This window comes from Camelus bactrianus, chromosome 23, assembly GCF_048773025.1.
Source record: "Camelus bactrianus isolate YW-2024 breed Bactrian camel chromosome 23, ASM4877302v1, whole genome shotgun sequence".
Taxonomy (NCBI): Eukaryota; Metazoa; Chordata; class Mammalia; order Artiodactyla; family Camelidae; genus Camelus; species Camelus bactrianus.
In genome coordinates, this window is record NC_133561.1 from 106,273 (window position 1) to 130,033 (window position 23,761).

The 23,761-nt window shown below is 47.8% G+C and overlaps 2 protein-coding genes, 1 long non-coding RNA gene and 1 pseudogene across 7 annotated transcripts in view; 1 reads left to right on the plus strand and 3 right to left on the minus strand.

Annotated features, from left to right (window-relative positions):
* Positions 1-290: 290 nt before the first annotated feature.
* Positions 291-3,077, minus strand: LOC105069984 (alpha-1,3-mannosyl-glycoprotein 4-beta-N-acetylglucosaminyltransferase-like protein MGAT4E). Its single transcript, XM_074351448.1, is given in 6 exon segments — positions 291-616; positions 619-1,080; positions 1,083-1,460; positions 2,148-2,197; positions 2,199-2,274; positions 2,623-3,077. Coding segments are annotated over 6 exon segments (1,515 nt in total). The 5' UTR covers positions 2,846-3,077.
* A 94-nt stretch (positions 3,078-3,171) lies between these two features.
* On the minus strand, positions 3,172-11,852 carry LOC141574734 (uncharacterized). Of its 5 annotated transcripts, none has more exons than XR_012501742.1 (3): positions 8,593-10,320; positions 7,227-8,090; positions 3,172-7,017 (listed from the first exon to the last, which is right to left on the minus strand). It is a non-coding gene; the product is annotated as an uncharacterized LOC141574734 (long non-coding RNA). The 5 variants fall into 5 exon arrangements; XR_012501740.1 differs by lacking the exon at positions 3,172-7,017 and adding an exon at positions 11,716-11,852 and having other exon boundaries at positions 7,860-8,090; positions 8,593-8,765; XR_012501739.1 differs by lacking the exon at positions 3,172-7,017 and adding an exon at positions 11,625-11,726 and having other exon boundaries at positions 7,860-8,090; positions 8,593-8,765.
* Positions 11,853-12,259: 407 nt separating this feature from the next.
* The window catches only part of KDM5B (lysine demethylase 5B), a 68,608-nt gene continuing 57,106 nt past the window's right edge, over positions 12,260-23,761 (plus strand). Inside the window, exon 1 of the mRNA XM_074351463.1 lies at positions 12,260-12,448. Coding sequence (XP_074207564.1) covers positions 12,260-12,448 — 189 coding nt within the window. The remainder of the gene's footprint in view (positions 12,449-23,761) is intronic.
* Positions 18,270-19,343, minus strand: LOC141574834 (ankyrin repeat domain-containing protein 26-like; annotated as a pseudogene).

A 23,761-nucleotide genomic window follows, 5' to 3' on the forward strand; every position in this document is an offset into this window, starting at 1 on the left:
AACTATGTGTATTTGTACACACACACACACCCCCCCTGTATTTGTGCTGATCTCAGCTGCAAGAATAGAAAAATTCTGAGAGTGACCAAGGGCTTTCCCCAAATGGGGCTAAGCTGTATCTAGCCCAGGAAAAGATGTCCTGTAAGAGCCACTTGTTTGGGTGTAAAAAGGAAAGAACAAGTCTGCCATCTTGGAGGACCAGAAGAATGCCAGAGCTTTCTCTCAGCCCTTTGCTCCCTGCATCTCCCCTGTGGCACTCAGATAGGCGGGAACGAAATGGCTCCAAGAATCTAATTTCTCATCGTGTTGACAGATCTCTTGTCCAGAGCTGCTTCCATGTCTCTGACCTTTTCCTCCCGGAGGTAAGTGTTCCTGACGATGAGACCGCCAAGCTGAGCAACGTTCACCATTAGCTTCGCACAGCTCACCTCGGACCCCGTGCTCTTCAGAAGTATCTCCTGGTTCAGCTGCCCTTCCAAGAGGTGGCCCAGCAGGGCAAAGCCGGTGCAGTGCTGTGCTGTCCCCTCCAGGCTGTAGCCCAGCTCCACCTGCCCCTTGTCCAGGGCATGGTTCCCATCCAGGACAGTGCCCGTCAGCACCTGTACACTTGTCAAGTTGCCGGGTGGTTGAGGATGACTGTCAGGTGGTTCCCTGCACTAACACTGCAGGTCCAAAAGAACGACCCGTCCAGAGTGTAGGCCTCCCGGGGGAAATGAACACAGAAGACCTTCATATCCGTGAAAACGGTTCCTGGTGGATTATTGGGACCGTAGGGGCCCCTTCTCTGGGCTCTCATGGCCTTCTGGCTGTCGTTAGAGGTGTGATAGGGCATCCTGTGGTAGAAGAGGAAAGGTCTGCAGAGGATTGGGTTCTTCTGGGCCAAGAGGGCACGGAAATGTGGGATGAGCCGGTCCAGGGGCTTTTCCTTGTGGAAGAGGAGGAGGAAGTGGGCCAGGACTGGGAGGTCCCTGTTGTGGAAGAGTTTCCCAAGGAAGCCCATGTTGGAGAACTCCAGGAGCACCCAGGGGTCAGACTTCAGGGTGTGCACCTTCCAGTGGATGTGAGTAATGAAGCTGGGGTACACAGGACATTGTCCTCCAGCAGCAGGAAGTACTCGGAGAGCTTTGAGGCAAAACTCATGAGGAAGGCGTGGTCTACATTCTGCTTCGAGTTCAGCCCCTTGCGATCAGCCTTGTCACTGACACCACCCTCGCTGGGGTAGGCGTCGGTTGGAGCATGGTGCAGCAGCAGCTGCCCCGCCAGGATCTGAGGGCTGAAGAGGCTCGACATGTGGAGGACGGTCTCTCGGAGCCAGGTGAGGTCAGAATCCGCCAGGTGGACCAGCACCGTGAGGTGTTTCTGCTCCACCTTAGAGGTAGCATGGAACAGGGAGAGCAGTGTGTAGAAGAGGCTGCTCCGGTCTGGCTGGGGCCCCGCGGAGATCCCCACCGTTAGCCACGCTAGGGAGAGGGAACGGCGTGGTGAGCGAGCGATGAGCAGGGGACGGCCTCCCTCCCTTCCCCTCCACAGAGGGGATGCTCAGATCTGTGCTACTCAAACGGTGGTCCTCAGTCCAGCAACATTAGTCTCACCTGGAAGCTTATTAGAAATGCAGAATCTAGTGAAAAAGAATCTGCATTTTAACAACATTAGCAGGTGCCTCGTGTGCACATTAAAGTTTGACAAGAGCTAGGTCGGGTGATGCTGCGTCCCCATGGACCTTCTCTGAGCCAGAACTTTGTGGCATGGGGTTTAAATGCTCAATAAATATTAGCTATCTTTACAGTCTTAGAATTCTTTTTGTTTTTACTCGGTTCGTCTCCCCAAGGCTCTTATCTTAGCTCTGCTGCTGCCAGTGTGAGCTGACTTCCCCAGCGCACAGTGGAGCGCGGGGTTACAGGCCTCGGAGGCCCTTCTGCTGCAGATGGTTCTCTGACCCGGTGGTCTCGTCTTCCTGCAGCAACTGCTTTCTCTTTCCACCTCCCCTGTTCCTGATCCAGAGGTGCCGTGGTGGGGCGCTTACCGCCCACCGCATTCAGACTCCAGGCACAGACGGCCCTCTCTCCTGCCCTCCCCTCCCCCTCCGGTCAGGTCACCTCCTGATGCCCATTTCCCTGGGGAACCCCGCTCCCCTTCTTGGACCTCACTCTTTCTTCTCTGCTGGATCTTTTCCAAATATTTGAAGGTGAGATTCTGCGTCCTGTGCTGATTCCAGGTCTTTCCCTCTCCTGTAACTGTCCTCCTGGGGTACTGACAGAGGCAAAACATGGTCCTCTCATCAAAAGTGCAGGGTTTAGGCCCCAGTGGTTTCCCGTCAGCTTTTTCAGGGAGAGGTGGAGTGGCTCGTTCACAGTCCCAGGGCGAGCCCGGCACATCCTCAGGAATCTGACCACCGGCCAGAGTATCCAGGGCTCAGTGTCTGTTTGCTTTCTTACTTAAACAAACATGGGGGGAAATGTAGCTTCCTTGGGGACCAGTGGGTCCAGCCAGGGCCATACCACAACTCCTCTTTGGAGCCTCCAACTCTCTGCTGAAAGGTACAGGTGTTTTGAGAGTACACCTGTCCACACCCACCCCCTCCACATGCTGAATTCCAGAGAGAGAGCAAGGCTGCTGCGTGGCCTCGGATAGCCATCACACCTTGGTTGTCTTCAGTTTCCCAGGGGATTTTCAGAACGAAGACGACCCACAGGAACCCAGCGCCCAGTGAGGTTAAGCAGCAGCGCCTGATGTAAAACTGCGTGGCGTCCAGAGAGATCTGGCTCTTACAGCAAAAGGGCAAGGTGACAGCGGCGGGGCGCTTCCTCCCATCCAGCCTCCTGGGAGCCAACCCCTCACACCCCATATCCACCCTTCCTCTCACTGCTGTGAATTGACTTCCTAACCTGCCTTTCTGTCTGAGCTGGATGGAGCCTGATTCCCTGCCTGAAGAGGGAGGGCCACCTGCCCTGCGACCTTTGCTGCCTTCTCTTTATAGGTTTGTCTGGAGAGTGAACTTCCCCAAAGTTTTCCTTCTCAAAGTGATAAGGGTCTGCCCAGGGCTTCAGTGATGAGGCTCCTTTATCTGAGAAAACAGATGGTCACCACCCCCCTGCTTTTCTAAACAAGTCAAACTATTTACTAAAATAGCTGAACTTGAAGTGTTGCTAAGTGCTAAGCAATTTGGTGACTTTCCTACTTTTTGTAAAAGATATCCTTGATTTATTCCAATCCTTAGTCTTATTCACAGACCTTGAGTGGAACAGGATTCTGTTAATTTAGAGTTTAAAAAAAAAAAAAAACACCTGTTTGTGAGTGTTAGGCTGCTGGAACTCAGGCGGGCTCAGCCTCAGAAGCACCTGTGTGCTGCTCTTTCCTGTTAATGTCTTTTCTCCAGTGAGAAGGCATTTTTCTGACTGTTTCTAAATGAGCAGAGGACAGACTGTAAGGTACCTTTGCTTCCACTCTCAACTCTCTCTCTGCATAGTCAGTGCCCGAAAGAAAAGAAATCGTGGCCAGTGATTTCTATGCTCCTAAGGCTGCCGTATTCTTTAGTCTCCCCATCTTCCTGGTTCCCAGCCACTCCAGTATTTTGGTAGAGGTTAGCAAGCTTCTCTCCCTTTACCATTTAGCTTTTTGATGGGACTTACACTTATAGATTGTAGTAAGGCTTAAACTTTTCTTACCTGCTTTCCTTAAGCCAGGACTTTTAATTAGGTAGGTGATTCAGACACAAACCACTACATGCAACAGAAGTAGGCTTCTCTTCTCTGGAACATAAACGCGTGGATATGCACACTGAATAAAAGGCTTTACAATCGGGGCTAGAGGAACTCACCCTCAAGGAACAGCCCTGTCCCCTCTGCTCCCCCCTCATGGCTTCCCTGTCTGTCTCATCAGGAGCACTGCCCTCACTAGCCCTCTGAGTTCCACAGGCTCCTGTAAGAGGAGGAGGGAGAGAAAGAGGAACTGGGCCTCTGAGGACCAGTCTCTCTGTGCAGCGGGGGTGGTGAGCCTGGCAAGGCAATCTGAGCCCTGCCCCCACCCCGCCCCAGTTCTCCAGCCTTGAGCTAAGCTCCCTCTGTGATGTTGCTCTGTGTCCTCACCACCTACACCATCATCAGAGGTACACCTGCTCAGGACGTCCCTGTGGGTGGTGCTCACCTGAAAAGCAAGGACCCACCCTTCACCACTCCTCTGAGCTATGGCGGTTGGTGGGGGGGGGGGGGCTGGCTCCTAACCTGCAAACCTCTCACCTCTTCAGCCCCATCACCCCTGCCATCACCCTTTTTCTCTTCTGTGATGCACCCACTCCTCTCACCCTCCTGGACATTCCTGTCACTGGAAAAAGGACCTCCACTAACTTCCAGTGGGTAAAAGAGCAAAAAGCACGCCTCCCCCCTCAAATTCACGTCCACGCCAAATTCTGTCCCATCCCCTCAGCCCCACACAGCAAACTCGTTATTAATTTCACATTTCCTCTCCCCACCTGACCAACTTCTCTGCAGCTTTTGACAAGGCTGACTGCTGCCTCCTCCTCCAGACCCTCTCCCCAACACGGCTCTTCCCCCCATCCCCAGCCATTCCTTCTCAGGTTCTTTCCTTGGTCACCCTCTTCCCAAACAGTGAATGTCAAGGGTCCCAGGACTCTGACCCAGCCTCATGGCTTTAAGTGCTATATGCGTTACATAGGAGTGTATGTGTGTGCACACATACAGACATACGCGTAAGTGTAATACTCTAATGCGTGTGTGTATCTTTCGACACAGTTTCATGCACAGTGTACACACACACACACACAGATAACCCTAGGGCTGATCTTATCTCCAGCCCTGACCTCTATCCCAAGCTCCAGACTACCCGACTCCAGACTACCTGACTATTCAACACCTCCACTTGGGTGAATAAGAGGTATCTTAATCTTAAAAGAGTCAAAAGAGAACTACAGAATCTTGCTACCTCCCCAAGTTTTCTCCACCTCAGTAAAAAGCACCACCATCCTCTTAACACTCCCCGTTCAATCGATTAAGTCCTGTGACCTTTTCCTCCAAAATGTATGGGGAATAGGAGCCTTCCTCACCATCCCTGCTGCTTCATCCCGAGTCCACGCCACCATCACCTTCTGCCTGAAGCACTGCAACCACCTAATTGGTCCCTCACCTCCACCCTTGTCCTCCACACGGCAGAGAGGTCTCTAACATGGTGGATCAAATATACCCCTTCCCAAACCCCAGACCACGGCCCACGGGATCCCGCCTGACCCGGTCATCTGCTTGCCTCTTTGACTTCATCTCCTGCCCCCCACCCCCCACCCTGCCCTGCTTTTTCTGGGAGAGAGCATCCCTCGGACAAACCAAGCTGTTCCTTATCTCAGGTCTTTGCATGTGCTCTCCTTTTCTTAGAATTCTCCTCTGTAGACTTTCCACAAGCCGCCTCCTTCCATCACTCACGTCGGAGCTCAGATGTTCCTTCTCCAGCCTCAGGTCACCATGGCCAAAGTTGCCCCTGAAGGCAAGGCCTCTGTTTCACTTGATGCCATAGCACCTTGCACAGCTCCTGCCCAGAGAACAGCTTGGCAAGTGTGTCCTGACTCACTAGTTATCAGGATTATGTGATATGGTGAGTGGTCACTATTTCTTCAACAAACACGATGCCAGACGCCAGGGCACAGCAGTGCCAGGAGGACTGGGCAGCACACAGAGAAGGCACCACGTGGGTGATGATCCAGAGCTCAGGTTCTGGACTCAGACTTGGGCCAGAATCTGGTTCTGCTAAACTTACTGGCCACCAGACCTTGGCCAGATGACTCAGTCTCTGAACCCCAGTTCCTCATCTAGAAAATGAGGATGAAGGTGCATGACATCCAGCGTCCTGAGGATTAAGAGCTCACCCGCACAAACATGCCCAGCACACAGCGAGCACTGGAGTACTTGGTGGGCATTAGCACTTTCGCTATCAGGAGTGACGAGTGTTTTTCAACCATGGAAACCCGCCCTGCCTTCTTTTCCCTCATAGTTGAGAGGTCCATCTCCCCCTATTCATAAACCCCCACCCAAATTTTTACTTTTTGGTTCTTTTTTTTTTTTTTTGGTGGGGGGACGGTAATTAGATTTATTTATTATTCTGAGAAGAGGTACTGGGGATTGAACCCAGGTAGCACCGTGGGTAGCACCGTGCTCTACCACTTGAGCTATTCCTCCCTGCTACTTTTAGGTTCTTACACAGATGCACAGCACTTTGAGAACTCATCCCTGTCTTGGCATCTGATTCCCACTTCTCTGAGGGCTTTAGTGGCAAGCAATAGAGGAAAAGGGGAAAACATATTTTTTTAATTTAAGTATAGTTGATTTAAAATGAAAATAAATATTAAAAAAACCATGACACCTCAGGTTCCTCATCAATGGTGCATTTGGGGTAAGCCACCTGTGACACTGTGCTCCTGCCACGGCATGTCCTGGATGTGGGCTCCAAACTTCGCTGACGAGAGAGTTCTTCCAGAAGCCCGAACTCGACCCTTGGGGGTGGGGGAAGACGGGCAGGTGCTCACCTCCATCCCTCCAGCACTTGCTGTGGGTGCTTCAGCTAGAGCTTCTTGGGTAACCAGTGTTCTTTCTGCAAGTCAGCAAACTCATCATCCCACTAGCTTCGCAAGGGAGGCGGCCCCACCCAGAACTGTCTGACCACCAGCACGTTTGGTTGGCCCACCCACTGTTTTTCAAAAATTCAATTGAACATTTAAAAATTCAGAGGGCTTGTATAAAAACTTAGACTTTTGGCTTCTCTTGAAAAATGGCAACTTGCTGTCACCCTGGCATACAGCAATGGCCCCAGGAACTGAACGTGTGCCCTCCCTGTGGGTCCATCTGACTGGCTTCTCTCATTTTTTCCTGTCCCTGTAGGCATTTGGGTCTTGACCTGTGCTCCAAGTCAGCTCTTTGGAGACTTGAAGACTCTGCTAGGTCCTGGTCTTACGTTGGGCACTCATGTGTGACAAGGTGCTGAAAAGACGGGGCAAAAGCAATCCCTGGAGTTGGATGGCTGTGGACAGGGGTAGGAGGGAAATGACTAGATTTCAGACAAGTGAATAATAAACAGTGGAAAAAAAAAACTGAAGAGATAAGAAATACGGTTGATTTGTATATGGCATGGACAGTGCTCTGGAGGACTTAGAGAAAACATGGAGGGGAAGGAGCAGTGGCTGAGATTCAGGGTTAGGTGGATCTGACAGAACTCACTACTTGATCTACCTCTTGTTGAAAGCTGCCAAACACCAGGAACGCTCCAAGCAGCACTTTTCCAGTTGAGGGTCACAATCCACAATGGGTTACAAAACCAACTTCATGGGTCTCAGCAGCATGTAGTGCATCACTGTATAAGGGCAAGTATTGTTTTGTGATAGTGTTAGTATGTGAGCAAAAGTACTATACTCTCCCCAAAGTGTGAGAGCAGTGTGGCTCAGCAGGGAGAGAAGGGCCAGCTGGTGGGCAGATTTGGGATGGGGCTCCCATGTCCTCTTCCCTCAGCTTTAGAAAAGCTTCCCTTTTCTAAAGCTTGCTGTTCAGGGAAGGTCAAAAGCACTAAGATTTATTATCTGTGTAACTTTTGTTGATAAACTTTTCTGAGTCTCAGCTTCTCCAACTGAAAAGTGGTGACAATATTACTCATCTACTTCACAGCGTTGATACAACCAACAGACTGAATGTCTCCCAGCCTCTGGCCCCATCTTTTTCCCACAATGCAGTATTTCCAGGTGCTCACACATCATCCCCGCCTGCCAGGGGAGAGAAGAAGGGAGCTGGCATTAGGGTTCTTGTCAGACCCTGTGCTGTACACTCAACAGGACTTGCTGACCATGGTGGATCTGGGAGTGCTCTGTGAAATTCTGATATAATTACATAGACGTTTTATTCCTCTTGGAAGACTTGCACCATTGACACAGAGAATTCCAAACATTCCAACCATCCGAGGCCCTAGAGCTGCAGAGAGGGGCTCCTTACTGCAGAGACCTTAGGGGTGACGGTGGCTGCTGCAGGGTGAACAGGGCACCTGAGTTCTCTTCTCTGCCTCTCGGCATCCCTCAGCAGAGTCCAGAGCCTCCAAAGTGGCCCAACCTGAATGGGAGGAAAACACCCAAAGTGTTTGTATATGGGCAGGGCTGGCTGTGCTGGAAAGGAGGCTCCCTGAGGAGGGGCCCCACACACCCAGGTAAACCCAAGTCCTGAACCCTGGGTCCCTTTGGGCTGAGTCAGCAGAGAAGGGGTCCCAGGACTGGAGAGGGTGAGATGGGCAGCAAGGAGAGGTATTCAGTTACCAAATGTCTCCCCAGGACCCAGACCCAGCTTCCCAGGGACAGAAGTCCTGAGAGAAGACCTCGGTCACGGTGTGAACTGATCCGCAGGGCAGCCCCGGAGCTGGGAGTAGGGCAGAACAGGGAGCACAAAAGTCCCACCAGAGATCATCCAGCAGAGCTGGAGGAGTTGCTGGTTCCAGGGAACCGAGCAGGGCAAACGTATGGGGAATGACAGGGGCTCATCTCACAAAGGGGACTCCCCCCGCCCCGTGTCCCCCCACCCCCGGCAGACCGGTCTGTTGTGAGATTTCTTCCTGATTCACCTGGGCAGCCAGATTCTTCTCTTTGCCTGGTCCAAAACTCCATCCTCGGCCAGACGGAGCCACAGACACCAAAGGCAATTTCCTGTCCAACAAATGCGTGAAGCTTCTACCTAGTCCCCGAGCTGGAGACTCTGCCTCCTTCCCTCCAGCGTCTTACAATCCGGTGGAGAGGCCTGCTCAGGGAAGAGGGCAGGGACAATGTGAAAAGACAAATACCGAGTTAAAGGTGCAGTAATAGAGACGTCTCGGGAGTGCACAAAGTAAATAAAATAAAGTAAAAGAGGGGTGCCACCAAGGAGGCAGCTCATCCTGCAATTTCAGGGTCTGTGCGTTTCCACAGGGTACATCTGACACCAACCATTCCAGGGCCCCCAAAGCGGTAGCGAGATAACAGCAATGAGCTGCAGGGAGGAGCTGAGGTGGACTGTTAAGAGGTCTTTGGGAAACCTGGGGGAATGGAGAGGAGAGAGGAGGTCCAACAGGGCTGGGAGGTGACGAGTGGTGTAGGTAGGCAGGACGCGCGAGGCCGGCGCAGAGACGCGGGGTCGGCCGGATGGAGGGGAGGCGCAACACCCACCCCGTGCGTCCCGGAAAGCGGCCGGAGGCCGCGGCGGGCGCAGGGCAGGGAGCCGCCCTCCACGTGCGCTACGTGCCGTGCGGGCCGCCCTGTCCGCGGCCGCTGGGGAGCCGGCCTCCCGGGTCCCCCAGTCCAGTCCCGGGGACAATGCGCGGGGCCGGGTCGCTCCCTGGTTTGCGAAGTCTGCAGCGCGGCGCCCGGAAGGAACGCAGGGGCGCCCCATCTTTGGGCGGCAGGTCCGGGGCGCAGGCTGCAGACCGGGGGCAGCGGCCGGGGTGGGGTTGGACAGGCTTGGCGGAGGAGCATAGAAATCCCACGGACTTGTGCGAGGCTCTGGGGCCACACAAATGCTGCGGCTGGCGACGGAGCCGGGCGGGGCGGGGTGTCGTCCCGGGTAAGGAGGGGTTCCTGGAGACGTGGCACCGGACGGGGGTCGGTTCCGCTCCGGCTGCCGGGGCTGCAACCCGCCTGCCCCGGCCCCGGCCGCGACCCCGGCCCGCCCTAGCTCCGCTGCCCGCTGCCCGGAGCCCCGCACCTCCAGCTCCAAGCACATCCCGGGTTCTGAGGCGCCCCGCGGCTGTGGAGCAGACAATGCAGCGCGCGCCCCGCCCCCGAGCGTCGCACCGGCTGGCCAATCAGCGCCCGCGGCCTGCCGGCCAATCAGCGCCCGCGGCCGGGCTCTTTAAAAAAAGAAGAGCCGGCGCGACGCGGCTGTCAGCTGGAGGGATCCCTCCGCACATGTAAACACGCATCATAAAGGGCCGGGAGTGCCTCCGCGTCCCCGCGGGCGGAGTGGCCCCTACCGGGGCCCCTCCCTGATCCTCCCGGGCCGGGCCCCTAGCCGCCCGGGAGCCGGCGCTCCTCAGTGTCACGGCGCGTCAACGAAGAGCGGGCAGCCGCTGCCCGGTCTGGGAGCCGCGGAATTCCGTGGCTGGGGTCGCTACCGGAAGTGGGGGGCGCGGAGCGGGGAGGCCTGGGGCGGGAGCTGCGGGCGAGCTGGTGCTCAGCTGGGGACCGGAGTTTTCCGAGGGCTCGCCCCCCTGCATCTCGGTCATAACCCGATCATGTCTGCGGTTTTCCTCTAAGTTATATCTACCTGGCTTGGAGGATGATAGTGTTAAGTGTGAGATAGTCTTAACGGCACTCCCAGGAAAGAGCACATGACAGGAAATCAACTCTAGCGCGACCCTGGACAGCCCAGACCGCCTACGGCAAACAGCGACAACGAGGAATTTTCTCCCCGGCCTTTTATTATGAAGAAATTTCGAATATTCAGCAAAGTTAAAAGAATTTTTTGCAGCAGATTCCTCTATACCCACGACCTAGATTCTACCATTAACACGTTATAACTTGTTACATCTCATATTTATCTTACACTGATGACTTTTTCTCCAGTAGGATGCCAGCAGCTCCTCGGCTAAAGTCTCCACCGCAGCGGCTTAACTAGGTTCCGAAGCCCTAGGCGGCAAAGAAAAGGACTACCTTCTACAAGGACCTCTCAACTCTTTTGAGGGCCAAGTACTTCTGGGCATCCTTAAGAGTTTACTGAAGAGGAGGCTTCTTCCCTTCCCGCCTTTTAGTCGAAGAATCCTGAAGAATAAGATAATTATTTTTTTTCTCCAGATGAATCTGAAAGCAGGGCTAGTACTCTGTTGACACCTATCTACCAGGGAGGCCCCAGCAAACAGTCCTTCCATGGGTTTGGCTGCTTTCTGGATAAGAGAGGTCTTTTTAGTGTTGGAGTCCTCCTTTTTAAGCTCCCTCTCTCCCCTTTTCGGGCGCAGGACATACCCCCCAACAAGAAGAAAGTGTGTCAAAAGTCCTTTCACTGCTCTGCAAAATGGGATTCCGGTACCTGCCCCGCGGGCTGGTAGCGCGTATTTAAGGAGCTAAGGACCATTTGCAGCAATGCCTCACACACAGTAAGCATCAGGTAAACAACAGCTGTCGCTCCTGCTAATCATCCCCAGGTTTAACATCTCCAGTTCTGACCGCTCCCCTTCGGATTGTCCCTTCAGCCTGCTAGGTATCTCCACCTGTACCAGACACCTAATACTCATCACGCCCAGAAGGGAACACATGACGGCCCCACCCCGCCTCCCCAGACTGCCCTCTCGTCCCGCAGCGATGCCAACGGCCCGCACCACTCTGGCAGGCACACTTGAATCGTGCCGCCCAGATTGTCACCTTCGTGTCCTACATCTGCACCCCGTCCTCCTAAGGAGGAGGCTGCCTTAATTTAGGCCCCAGCATTTCTCCTCTGGACCGGTTCAGGTCTCCTCCTTGTATCCAGACTCGTCGTCCTCTTTTCCCTGCAACGCCCCACCTTCCAATAAGTGGAGTCTCCATCACTTCTTAGCCATATAACTTGGACAAATTGCTTGATCAACTTGTGCCTCGCTGTCCTTATTTGTAAAATGGAAACAAGCAGCTGCCTCGCAGGGTTGTTGCGCACCTTAAAGATTAATCATGAAAGCACGTGGCTCAGGGCCGAGGAGAGGCGTGCTCAGAGTGTATTATCCTCCTCCTAACTGCTGTTTTCTCACCTACAAGGCTGCTCTCACGTTCCAGCTGCTGCCTCTACCTGGAGAAGTCTCCTCCACGCCCGAGACTCCGCGCCCCTCCGGGGTCTGACCCAGTGTTCGGGCACTTCCCCCAGGCGCCTCCCACGGCGCGGGACGGGACTGGACCGGACAGAGGGTGCACTCGTGGGCCTGGCCTTTCCCCCAGACTGGTAACTTTCTGAGGGAGGGAAGGGACTCTGGCACGTAGTCAGTGGTCTGTGGATGCGGGCTGGGCTGGATCGCGAGGACGAGCTCGGTCCCCGGAGGCCGCCCCGCCCGACCCGGGGGCGGGCGCTCGGCGCCGGGCGGGTGGGGGTGGGGCGGGACTCCTTTTCCTCACCGTGGCGGCGGAGGCGCACGGCGTGGCTGGCGCGGCGCGGTACGGCACGGCGGCGTCGGTCCGGGTCGGAGTCTGAGTCTGAGGAGCCGGATCCGAGTCTGAGGAGGACCGGGCGGAGGAGGAGGAGGAAGGCAGAGGAAGAAGGCGAGTAGTCGTCGCTCAGCCGCGTCCGCGGCGGCCGCGAGGATGGAGGCCCCCTGCCCGCGCCCCGCGCCGGCCCTCGGCGGCCCCGGCCCGCTGGGCGAGTTCCTGCCGCCGCCCGAGTGCCCGGTCTTTGAGCCCAGCTGGGAGGAGTTCGCCGACCCCTTTGCCTTCATCCACAAGATCCGGCCCATAGCCGAGCAGACCGGGATCTGCAAGGTGCGGCCGCCGCCGGTGAGTCTCGAGCAGGGCTCGTTGCCCGGAGGGCGTTGGGGCCTCGGCGCGGGGGCGGGGAGCGGCCGGGCCGGGCAGGGGTTCGGATCCGGACGCGGCGGCAGCGGCACCGGCCCCGGGGTCGCGGCCGCCCGGAGCCCGCGGGGCGGAGGCGGGCAGGGAGGCGGGCGCGGAGGCAACCTCGGGGGCGGGCGCGGGCGCGGGTGCGGGGCGCCGGGCGGGTGCGGGGTGCGCGCCCCGCGAGTTGTCGCGAGGAGGAAAGTTTTCAATATGGCGGCGGAGCCCCTGGTCCTTTGTGTGGAGGCGGCGGCGGCCCGGGCGGCTTCACCTGGCGCCCCACCCTCCGGGCCCGGCCCCCCGCCCCGGCCCGGACCCTCGTCGGGCCCCCTGGGGCCGGAGGCGAGGCAGGGCGGCCGCGCCGGGCGGGAGGAGCCCCGGGCCGGGCCGAGCGGACTTGCTGAGGGGGCGTGAGCCTGGGGGCCGGCCGGGCCCCTGTCCCGAGGGCCGCCTGCAGCGGGAGGTGTCACCCCGGAGACGGATGCCGCCCCGTGTCGCGACCTGGAGCTGAGGCCCCCGCGCAGCCCCCGGCCCGGGTGGGCTTGAGGGTGGGTGTTCCTGAAACGGTCCCCAACGGCTGTAACGTCCGCGGGGAAGCCCGGCGGGCACCCCTTCCCCCCCTCCCCACCCCCAGCCACGACCCGGACGCTCCCGACCCCCGGGCTGTGCCCCCCTCTCGGGCCGGCCGACGCCGAGGCGGCCTAACGGCGGTTGGACGGCCCGGGACCGTTGGAAGGAGATTCAACTGCTTTTCTACAGTTTGAGAATCTTGTCCCCACTTCGCCCCCGCCCGCACGGAGGGAGACCCTCCTCCCGCCCCTGTCTGTCTTCGGCTTGCTCTTTGTAGTGACGTTTGAGTTGCGGGGGTTCTGTGCGTAACCGTTCTGCTCTGGAGAGCTGTTTTGAGGGAGACCCCGCAATGTCTTCCTTACCCCAGCTCCCTTCCCCTCCCCCCCAAATTGAACCGGGGACAGCATACTTTAGTTTTTCTTGGGCCAGTTTGAACATGGAGATGAAATACATGGTTCGAAAATAACTGGCCAGCTAGTATGGGGGAAATGTTTGAAAATAGATGCATTTCTATCAAGAAGTGGGCAGGGTTGATTGTTGCTTAAGGGAAGTGCGTTCCGGTTAGAGCGCAAAGAGGCCTGCTGAAGTTGTGCCGGGTGTTTGGAGCCAAGGTTTTAGTTCTGGAAGAATAGGTCATGTACAGGTAGCAGTTGAGCTGTACGTTAGGAACGGTGAATATGAATATTCTACGTTTGCATCAATGGGATTTTGTTCAGAAACTAGGTAACTTGAGTAAGTTCTCGGTGGCCCAAATGTGTGCAGTCACTCCTGGGAGTGAGTTGTCCTCCATGTTGGTATTGTGGTGTACTAGGGCTGGGGTAAACCTTTCATCTACTTTCTTATCCTGTGCCCTTTGTAGGGCTCTTTTCCCAAAAAGATAGTGTTACTCTGGTTAGGTCTGGCTCCTCATGTCCTTGTCCTGGCTAGGATATTAACGGTAAGCTTTGCAAAATGTGTGATCTTGCTCCATTTCCCCATTCTGAATGTCAGACAGACATGATGGCCACCATTTTGTATTGAGAGTGGTACGTACTACAGTCCGAGGAAGGTGTTAAAGAGGCACAAATAAATAATCCACAAACAAAACCAATGCTCTGTTTTGAAGACTTCTTTTGTGTAGAGGAGGCTTGCTTCCTCCTTTGTTTAACAAACTCCTGTGCCAAATGGAAAGAGTTGGGGAGTATTCGTTGTTGATACAACTAGAGAAAAGGGAAATATTTTCATAAGTTGTAGCTCTTGAAGAAAGGTCTTGTTGGAACAAAGGATTCTTAAGAGATGAGGATGTAAACCGTCTTTGTTTTAGAAACCGTTTTGTTTTAGAAAACTGTGAACAAGTGGTTTCATATAATTGAAATAAAGCAACCCAAAAAAACCAAGAGGTAGGAAATATTTTCCATGGCAATAGCTGTAAAATGCCTGTGTTTCTAGATAATTTATGGCCACTGAGTTTTTGGAATACAAGTGGCTGTATTAAAGTGGGGATTTGGTCTATTGGTATTTTATTTCTCTGAGGTAAGGGGAAGAATTATAAAGCATTTCTGTTTCCTTTTGTCTTTATCTTTGCATTTTTAATTAATGGTACTTATGGAGCTTCAGTTTATAGTTTCTTCTCAGTGATGGTCCTAAATTGCTAAAACCTTGGGGTTCACAAATGTATGAAAATACAGGAAGATAAATGTGACAAAATGTAACAAATCAAGAAGTTGGTACTCAAATCCTGAGTTATAAGTTTAAAGAGGAATGTAAACAAACCTTTTTTCAAGTTACATCAAGTATGTAGGATTACTAGGCTTGTTTCTTGGGCTGCTCTTTAAAATTTTATTTTATTTTGTTAACGGTCTGACTTCTGGTTTTGTTACCTTTAGAATGCAAATGTTTATTTCTTTCTTGATGTACTTAGATTTCTTTTTAAGGACAAATTATATTTTCCATGCCGCTTTGTAGTATTTGGAGATGATTACTTTTAGGGTGTAACTATTAGGCAGAAAATAGTTGGCTGCTCAGTAAATACTTTTCTAAGTCTCCTGAGTTTGATTAGAATGTATTTGATGGCTTTAATAACCTTCTTTGTTGCCCTCAAACATGTAACACTTGGCCATAGATGGGCAGGTTACACAGTTTTTTTCTCTGGTGTTCAGAAGTCAGGGATTTATTTAAGTCAGACCCCAGATGGCACAGTAGATACATTTTTCAACTTTAACTTCCTGTGGTTGTTAGTTTGATCCCTTCATCTGTATAGCCAAAGTGTAAAACTTGCAAGTGTTTCGATACAGTCAGCAGCTTTGAGTCAGCCTTTTGGTTCCACCTTTGGGAACAAGGTGGAACTTAAACACACATTTCTTTGTATGGTGGAGGTGTTAATGATACCAAGCTCTTTTTCTCTATTCCAACCTATCATTCTCTCTAATTTTAGGTTTTCTTGACTTTGGCTTAATCCTGTTGTTTTCCCAATTTCTTTGGCGTCATGAAATTTTTCTCTAGTTGTGATTCCTTGCCACCTTAAATCTTTAACATTTGAGGGAAAGGCTTATCAATAGAAACATACTTGAGTGAAGGAAGAATTTAAAATTATTTAAAAAAAAATAACAGCTTTATTTAGCTGTGATTCGTATACCATACAGTTCATCAATTTAAAGTGTGAGATTCAATAGTTTTTAGTGTTTTCACAGTTTTACATAACATCACCACAATCAGTGTTAGAACATCATCATCCCCAAGAGAAAGCCTGTACCCAATTGTAACTACTTTTTAAGATGAATTTAGGATTCTACTGCTCAAAAGAAAAACTTTTCTTTCTCATTTGGTAGGAGGCTGGAGTAAGTCCTACAGTTTTAGTTAGAATGTGTCTTCCTTAAACGAAATTAAGAACAAACTTCATTTGTTGTAGTCTTTGAATGGGTGTTTAGCTAAATTTGACTTTGCCAGTGGTAAATTGGTCACACGAGGAGCCACAAACATCCATCTAGCTGTACCTCTTAGTGAACTAATCAATAAATTAATAGTTTCTTAGAATGTAATGTGAGTGATACTACAAATATATGAGGGGGCTAAAGATTCACATTCCCCACCCCCTATTGGAAAAGTTTCCCTTCCTGTGGTTATAAAAAAATTTTGTTTAAACATGCAGTATAAACCTTTTTAAAGAGCAAAATGAATAGAGAATTGCCTTTGAAAAGTGTTAATGTTTTGAATTAAGACTTGGGGTTGAGTTCATTACTGAGACACTGATAACAAAAACTAGAGAAAATTAACCCTCAATTTCCTTCTTTGTCTCTAAGGTGCTTAATTTTCTTTATTTCTGATTGATAGAGCCAATAGGAAACTTGCTTACTTATTTACATAATATAGGCAGATAGAAATCTGCCAGTGAGAGAATTTTCTTTTAGAAAGATAAAAACATTATTGCAAACTGTTTGATTAAAAAGGGGAGGGGGCGGTTTATGTGCTGTAAATGGGATCTTCTTGTAGGCTTTTGCAACCTCTCATTGTTTTAATTGGACCACACTAAAGTTTGGTTATAGAAAAGGATAAAGGGAGAGCTCATGCCCCAATATGAAAGTGCTAATTAATTAGGGTCTTGGATTTAGGTTACAGGATGCCTACTTGGGTACCTCCTTGCAAAGCCCATCTATGGATTTTAAAACCAGTAACCTAGAAAGACCTTGCTTTCCTCGTTGTACAATCCTTGCATTGAGCTGGTGGTTTGATGTTTCCTTTCCAAGAGAGTTAGATATGCTCTGGAGATTATGCTAGTATACCTGTTTTTAAGTGCAGAAAATCATTGCAGACTCAAGAAAAAATTAAATTAGGTGGGATTAATGTTGAGAACTGAAGAGGTGGCTATACTTTCCTTTTTGAAATTTCTAAGTTTGAGTCCTTTGAGAAGGAATCACCAGAGGCACACTGATGAGCCCCTTTGAAATGAGTGGGTCCGTGGAGTGATACTCTGGGAAAGCCATGTCACTGGGTCATTCTCATTTACTTTAGATTAAGTTTGAGAAACTGGTATCTGTATTTTAAACTCTGAGTTGTGAGAAATTTGTTTTATACACGAAAATTGTATGCAGCTTCACAAGGATTTCCTAAGTATTTTATTAACTGGTGTATCCTAGCATGGGATTAAAGAGAAGAATGAGAGACTACCTTTGTACACCTCAAAAAATTCTTCCAAAAATGCTCCCTTTTCTGTCATTAACTATTAGATGAGTTCTGTGGTGATTTTGGTTTTTCAGTTCCCAAGTTTATGAAGACTAATGAGAAGAAGCTGCCTCTAGGGCAGTAAGACATTTTTGTTCCATAATTGTAAGATTTTTGGAACAAAGATGTGGAATTTGACTGAGACTTTTTTTTTTTAAACATCAGATCTTTAATTCTGGACCATTCCTCTTGAAGCATCATTGCCATACACCTTTAGACATGGCCTAGAGTCATCCAGTCTGTTCGTCTGGGGAGTTTGTTTTTTAATCAGTTAAGCTTGCTTTCTAGACTAAGGACTAGTTACTTGTTCTGCAAGAGCCTTCATTTGCAGGGTGTACATGGAATTTTTTTATTATGAAAATTATTTAAGTATACCCAAAACCATAGAGAATATAGTCTCTTTACCTGTTTTTCTAGGTGTAAGAGCAGAAGGCAATATGGATGGATCTCTAGGTCCATCCATGTTGCTGCAAATGGCATTATTTTATTCTTTGGTATGGCTGAGTAGTATTCCATTGTATATTTATACTGTATCTTTATCCAGTCATCAGTTGATGGACATTGGGTTGTTTCCGTGTCTTGGCTTTTGTGAATAGTGCTGCTTTGAACATTGATGTGCATGTGTCTTTTTGAATTATATTTTTCTCTAAGTATATGCCCAAGAGTGGGATTGCTGGATCACATGGTAAGTCTATTTTTAGTTTTTTAAGGAACCTGCATACTGTCCTCCATAGTGGCTGCACCAATCTACACTCCCACCAACAGTGTAAGAGGGTTCCCTTTTCTCCACACCCTCTCCAGCATTTATTGTTTGTAGACTTTTAATGATGGCTGGTGTGAGGTGATATTTCACTGTAGTTTTGATTTGCGTTTCTCTGACAGTTAGCAATGCATTCTGAGCTTTTTTTTCATCTGCCTATTGGCCATTTGTATGTCTTCACTGGAGAATTGCTTGTTAAGGTCTTCTGCCCATTTTTGGATTGGGTTTCTTGTTTTTTTGATATTAAGGTGTATGTATGAGCTGTTTGTATATTTTGGAAATTAGTCCCTTGTCGGTCACATCATTTGCAATTTGCCAATGACTTTCTTACTTTTTGTTCTTTTTGGTAGAGTTGCTTGTATTTTTCCAATTGTGTTTTTATTAGAATCTTCTTGAAAACTTTTCATTTTGGAGAGTTCAGATTCCAGATCTTTAATTCTGAGTTCCATTTGACTTCTTTTTGAAGAATTATTATTCTCTCTTAACTGCTCTAAGTTTTCTTGAGATGCGGCTTGTGTCTGTAAACATAGGTTGACATCTTCTAATTTTTCTGCTATATCCTGTCTTGCTCGTTCTTCACTCTCCCGTTGATACTGCTCTACTTGACTGTTCTGCCATATTCATTTCTATATGACTTTAAGGTTTACTACTTCTTGTTCCAATTTCTCTTTATTCTCTAGTTTTCACATTTCTTTTGCTTTACTTTCAGAGATAATAACTCCTGTTGAAGAATTTGATTTTTTGCATCCAGATGTAGACATTTTAAAGATGTAGTTTCCAGTTTTGTTGTAAGATCATCAATCTTATGTTTGAGCATATTAGTATGAATATCTATTTCAATTTGATTGGTTTTTAAATTTCCATGGAAACTAATCTCTCCAGTTTCATATTCATTTAACTTCCTTCTTGTCATTTTTAAGAGTTCCTTATATCTAGTAATCTCTTTTTCTAATTCATCATTTTTCTTTATTTCTTTATCCAGACTATATTCCAGAGATTGCTTTAACTCAGTTAATTTCTTTAATTGTTCCTTTTCATCCTCAAACTTGTACTTAACAGGTTTTTCTGAAGCTGTTCAATTTTGCCTGCTTGCTTTTTGATTGTAACTTTTAACTTGGAATTTTCAGTTTCAAGCTTTTCAAGCTTTTGCATGTGATCCTGTGCCTTCTCAGCACATCTCATGGTCTCTGTGTGTCGATCCTGTGCTTCTTGCAATTGACTTGTGATTTGACATAGTTTCTTTAAATCCTGTGCCTCATCTTCTAAATTAGTATAATAACTTGATATGACCTCCAGTGAAGCCTCCAACATGGACTGCTTCTTTAGGGTGTGAGCCAGTTCTTGTTGAAGCTGTCTCACAATGGCTTCTCTTTCTGCTTTCTCATTTTCATATTGATAACAATAAATGTAAAATTTAAGAAGTATTTTGCAGGGATAAAAATAAGCTTTAACAAGGAAAGTGTGTGTGGATTTTTTTTCCTATTATGTAAAAGGAGTCAGTATTTCTAGATTTTTAGAAATAAGTGGGTAGAATCTTGAATCTAACTTGAATCCATCATGACCTTGGACAAAGTCATTTCTTTTTCCAGTGTATGCCTTCTCATCTGCTATAAGGAGATCTGACACTGACCTAGGGCTGCTGTCCAGATTAATTAATTGATGGATTGCAAGGAGCTTAAATCCCAAAAGCTTTATTTGCTCACAGCTAAGAAGGGTCTGGGGACAGATTTAGAGACAGAGGTTAGGGCCAAATACATAACCCTCGTTTTCCCTATAGCAAAAGAATTTTTAAAAGTGAAACTTGAAAAGCCAAAAGCCTAGTGTCATAACTAGAATATACAGAATGTAATTCTTCCATTGATTTAGATAAAGCTTTTCTGTACTTGGGTTTTTAAAAAAATTAATTGAAATAAAACTTTCAGGTAGAGCTGTTGCAAGCTATTTCAGAAAATGTGTAGTACATGTGTGTTATGCATAGCGTGTGTATATGGGCAAAAGTTTGTATTCACCGAGCTTTATTTGTTAAAAAGTGTTTAAGATTACTTTAATTTCCCCTAGGGATGGCTGTGATGCTGTGGAAGCCCTGCAGATGGAGTGCATTATGTTTTATCTAACAGTTTAACTATCCCAATCCTGCCTGACAAGAGGGTTAGTAGATTGAACCTTTAAATTACTTGTAAAGTGGGGAGAAAAGTACCACAGGTGGCAAGAAAAGCTTTACCTTTGATGCTCAGGGCAGAGCCTGTTTTTGTTCTTTTAATAACAAGTAGGCAAACTTTTTAAAAACAAAGCTGATTAGAACGCCTATATAATCATACAAATCTGAATTCTCCTTTTTTATTTTATTTTTTTTGGTGGGAGGAGGTAATCAGGTTTATTTACTTATTTGTTCTTAGAGGAGGTACCAGGGATTGAACCCAGAACCCCATACATGCTAAGCATGCACTCTACCACTTGAGCTATATCCTTCCCCTCTGAATCCTCCAATTTTTTTGTTCAACTATGTATCTTCTGTTACGGGACTTTGTTTCTTAGGTGGACCCATATATGTTGTATTTCTCCTGGTGTGGCTTTTTTGTTTTTTTCTTCAGTCAAGCAGTTCACTCACTTCTGCTTTCTAGATGTGTTAAAACACTGTCTAATAATGGTATATATCAAGTTCTAAAATCTTTAAGAATGCTGAGTTTTTTAGTTGTGAGCTTGTAGCTAGGCTGAGCCTTCTCTTTACAGCTATGTTTCTCATGTGGCCCTAGGCAGATTTTTCTGTATTCCTGTGTTAATTCTTGCCACCTCACAGCTTGAATAATTTGTAGTGTTAGAGAACTCAGTTTAAACCTGTATTTTCAGCACTTAGTGGGACTTTTATTCAGCATGTGCTCCTATGAGGCATACAGATACCTGAACATCTGCTCCACCCCTCTAACTCCAGAGACAAAGAACAAATCCCTATCAAAACCGCATAATTACAAGGTCTTTAAGGCAAAATCCTCCCAATTTTCTGTGCGGTTGTACCAACTCGTCATTTGGTGACATTTAAACCAGATGGGAATGGCTCATCTTCGCCAGGCTTTAACTTGGATGGGAGAGTGAGGATCTTTTAGGATTAGTACTTTGGTATCTTTTTATTTGAGAGATGGGGGTTGAGGGCATGGAAATGAGTGAGGTCTATGAAGCAAATTTTGGGAGTATGACCTCCATTTTGTGAAACTCCAGGTATTCCAAGCTTTTTCTTCTCCCAGAGAGGCTGTTATCCAATATTAGGACGCATTTTGGACAAATTGAGAATAGCCACCAAATTTTCAAGTGAAAGGCTGGCCTCAAGGATTTGTGTAGGGTGTGGATTTGGGTTTTTTAAAAATTGTACTTGATGGCAACCTCCTCTGGGTTCCTCTCTATAACCACGTTTTTTTTCCCCCACTGCTAGCCTTGCAGCTTTTCCCATCTTTAATGTATAAAATAGATCTTTGAGTTATGTGATAGTTAATTGCTCATCAAGATTTTTTGAGGGCAACAAGGTTTAAAATTTGATTTAAGATCTAAGATAATTTGATTTTGGAGGTTGGTATTAACTAGCTAGGAAGTGAGAACTTGCACAGAATAGAGATTTTGTGGAAGGATTGTGGAGCTGGAATCCAAACATTTGGCTTTTGATGTATGTTCCATTACTTACATGTTATCCTTGAGCTTCCAGCCTTGGAGGTCATGACTTGTTTTCAGAGTTTTATTCCATTAGCCTGCCTTATGAAATGAGGATAATTCTGGCTCTCCTTTATATGATAAGGCCTGAATGTGCTCAAGGTCACCTGACCACGAAGTGGTAGAGCCTGGCTTAAGCTGACACAGTACAGAGTTAGTGCTCTTGGCCACTCTTTATGCTGCCTCTTACATATCCACATGCAACAGGGTTACATGAGATGGTTGGTGGAAAGTTATGAATCTTACTTTTTTTAATTGAAGTATAGTTGATTTACAATATTGTGTTAGTTTCAGGTACACAGCAAAGTGATTCAGTTATGTATATACATATTTTTTTCCAGCTACTTTTCCATTATAGGTTATTACAAGATATTGGATTTTGTTTCTCATGTTAATACAATAAATCCTTGTTGCTTACCTATTTTATTTATGTAGTTTGTATCTGTTAATCCTGTACTTCCCCCTTTCCCCTTGGTAACCCTAAGTTTGTTTTCTGTGTCTGTGAGTCTTTCTGTTTTGTATATAAATTCATTTGTCTAATTTTTTAGCTTCTGCATGGCTTAGTGGTATCATATAATATTTGTCTTTCTCTGTCTGATTTACTTCATTTAGTACGATAATCTCTAGGTCCATCCATGTTGCTGCAGATGGCATTTCATACTTTTTACGGCTGAGTAGTATTCCACTGTATATATGTATAAATATATACACCACATCTTTATCCAGTCATATGTCAGTGGACACTTAGGTTGCTTCCATGTCTTGGCTGTGTTGTATGTGGTGCTACTGTGAACATTGGGGTGCGTGTATCTTTTTGAATTAGAGTTTTCGTCTTTTCCAGATATATGCCTAGCAGTGGGATTACTGAATCATGGTAGCTCTATTTTTAGTTTTTTTAAGGAACCTCCGTTCTATTTTCCATAGTGGCTGCACCAATTTACACTCCCACCAACAGTGTAGGAGGGTTCCCTTTTCTCCACACCCTCAATCTTTTTCTTTTTGCTTACACTTTCTATTCTGGTAGGCTGCCTTTTTTTCTGATAAGTTTAGCAAAAAAACATTTTTGTTAACTTAGTTCTTGCTGCTAAGGTAGGACAATTTTATAGATAAGCTGTGCTGAGAGAAGTTAAGTGACTTGTCTAAGGTGCACAGGTTTTAAAGGACAGATTGGGGAATTCCAAACTTTTGCTTCTAAGTTCAGTGTTCCTTCTAATACATGGTGGCCTGTGGCTTCTTTCAGAAAGATCCTAGAAATTAGCTGCGCCTTTTTGGGAAGGAGAGTATGATCTTACTTTGCTTTCTTTTGGCTATCCTAATATAGTATAGGGAAGTCAAAAATTGAAAGCTGCGTATATATGATACCAAACTTTTTACAGTACCATTTCATTTTGTCTATTATAGTTGTCTATAAAATTTGCAAAATTTTAAATAAAATTTTTTTAGTTTATCAGTATGTATGGGCTTAGTCTTTTCATCTACTGTTGGTTGGCTCATTTGTGTGGAAACCCCTGGCTCTTCAATTTCAGTGACCACTCAGCTTCAGTTAATTAGAAGAGTATGTAAGTAAGAAGCTCCTCATCATGCTTCTTTGAAAACTCTGCTAGGTTTGAGAACTACCGGTTTGGTATTTCCTTGATGAGGTTAGGCAGCTGTTAATATAAGGAATTTTCTTACCTATTGACTTTGAATTAATATAAATTCTCAGTTCTACTGCAGGAAACTAGGAAATCCTTTTTTCTTGGGGGTGGGGAATGAGGGTTATTTATTTAATTTTTAATTTGACAGAGGTACTGGGGATTGAACCCATGACCTCGTGCATGCTAAGCGTGTGCTCTGCCACTAAGCTATACCCTCCCCCCCGGGGAATCCTTTTTGTTAGCTCTGGTGAATGAAGAAATGAGTTGGGTCCTTGAGATTGGTTATGGGTTCAGTTCAGTACATTTATTGATATGTCAGTAAGTGCCAGGAATTGTGTTAAGGTTCTACAGTTAACAGCTTTAACTTAAGGGAACTTATAGTTTACTGATGAGAAA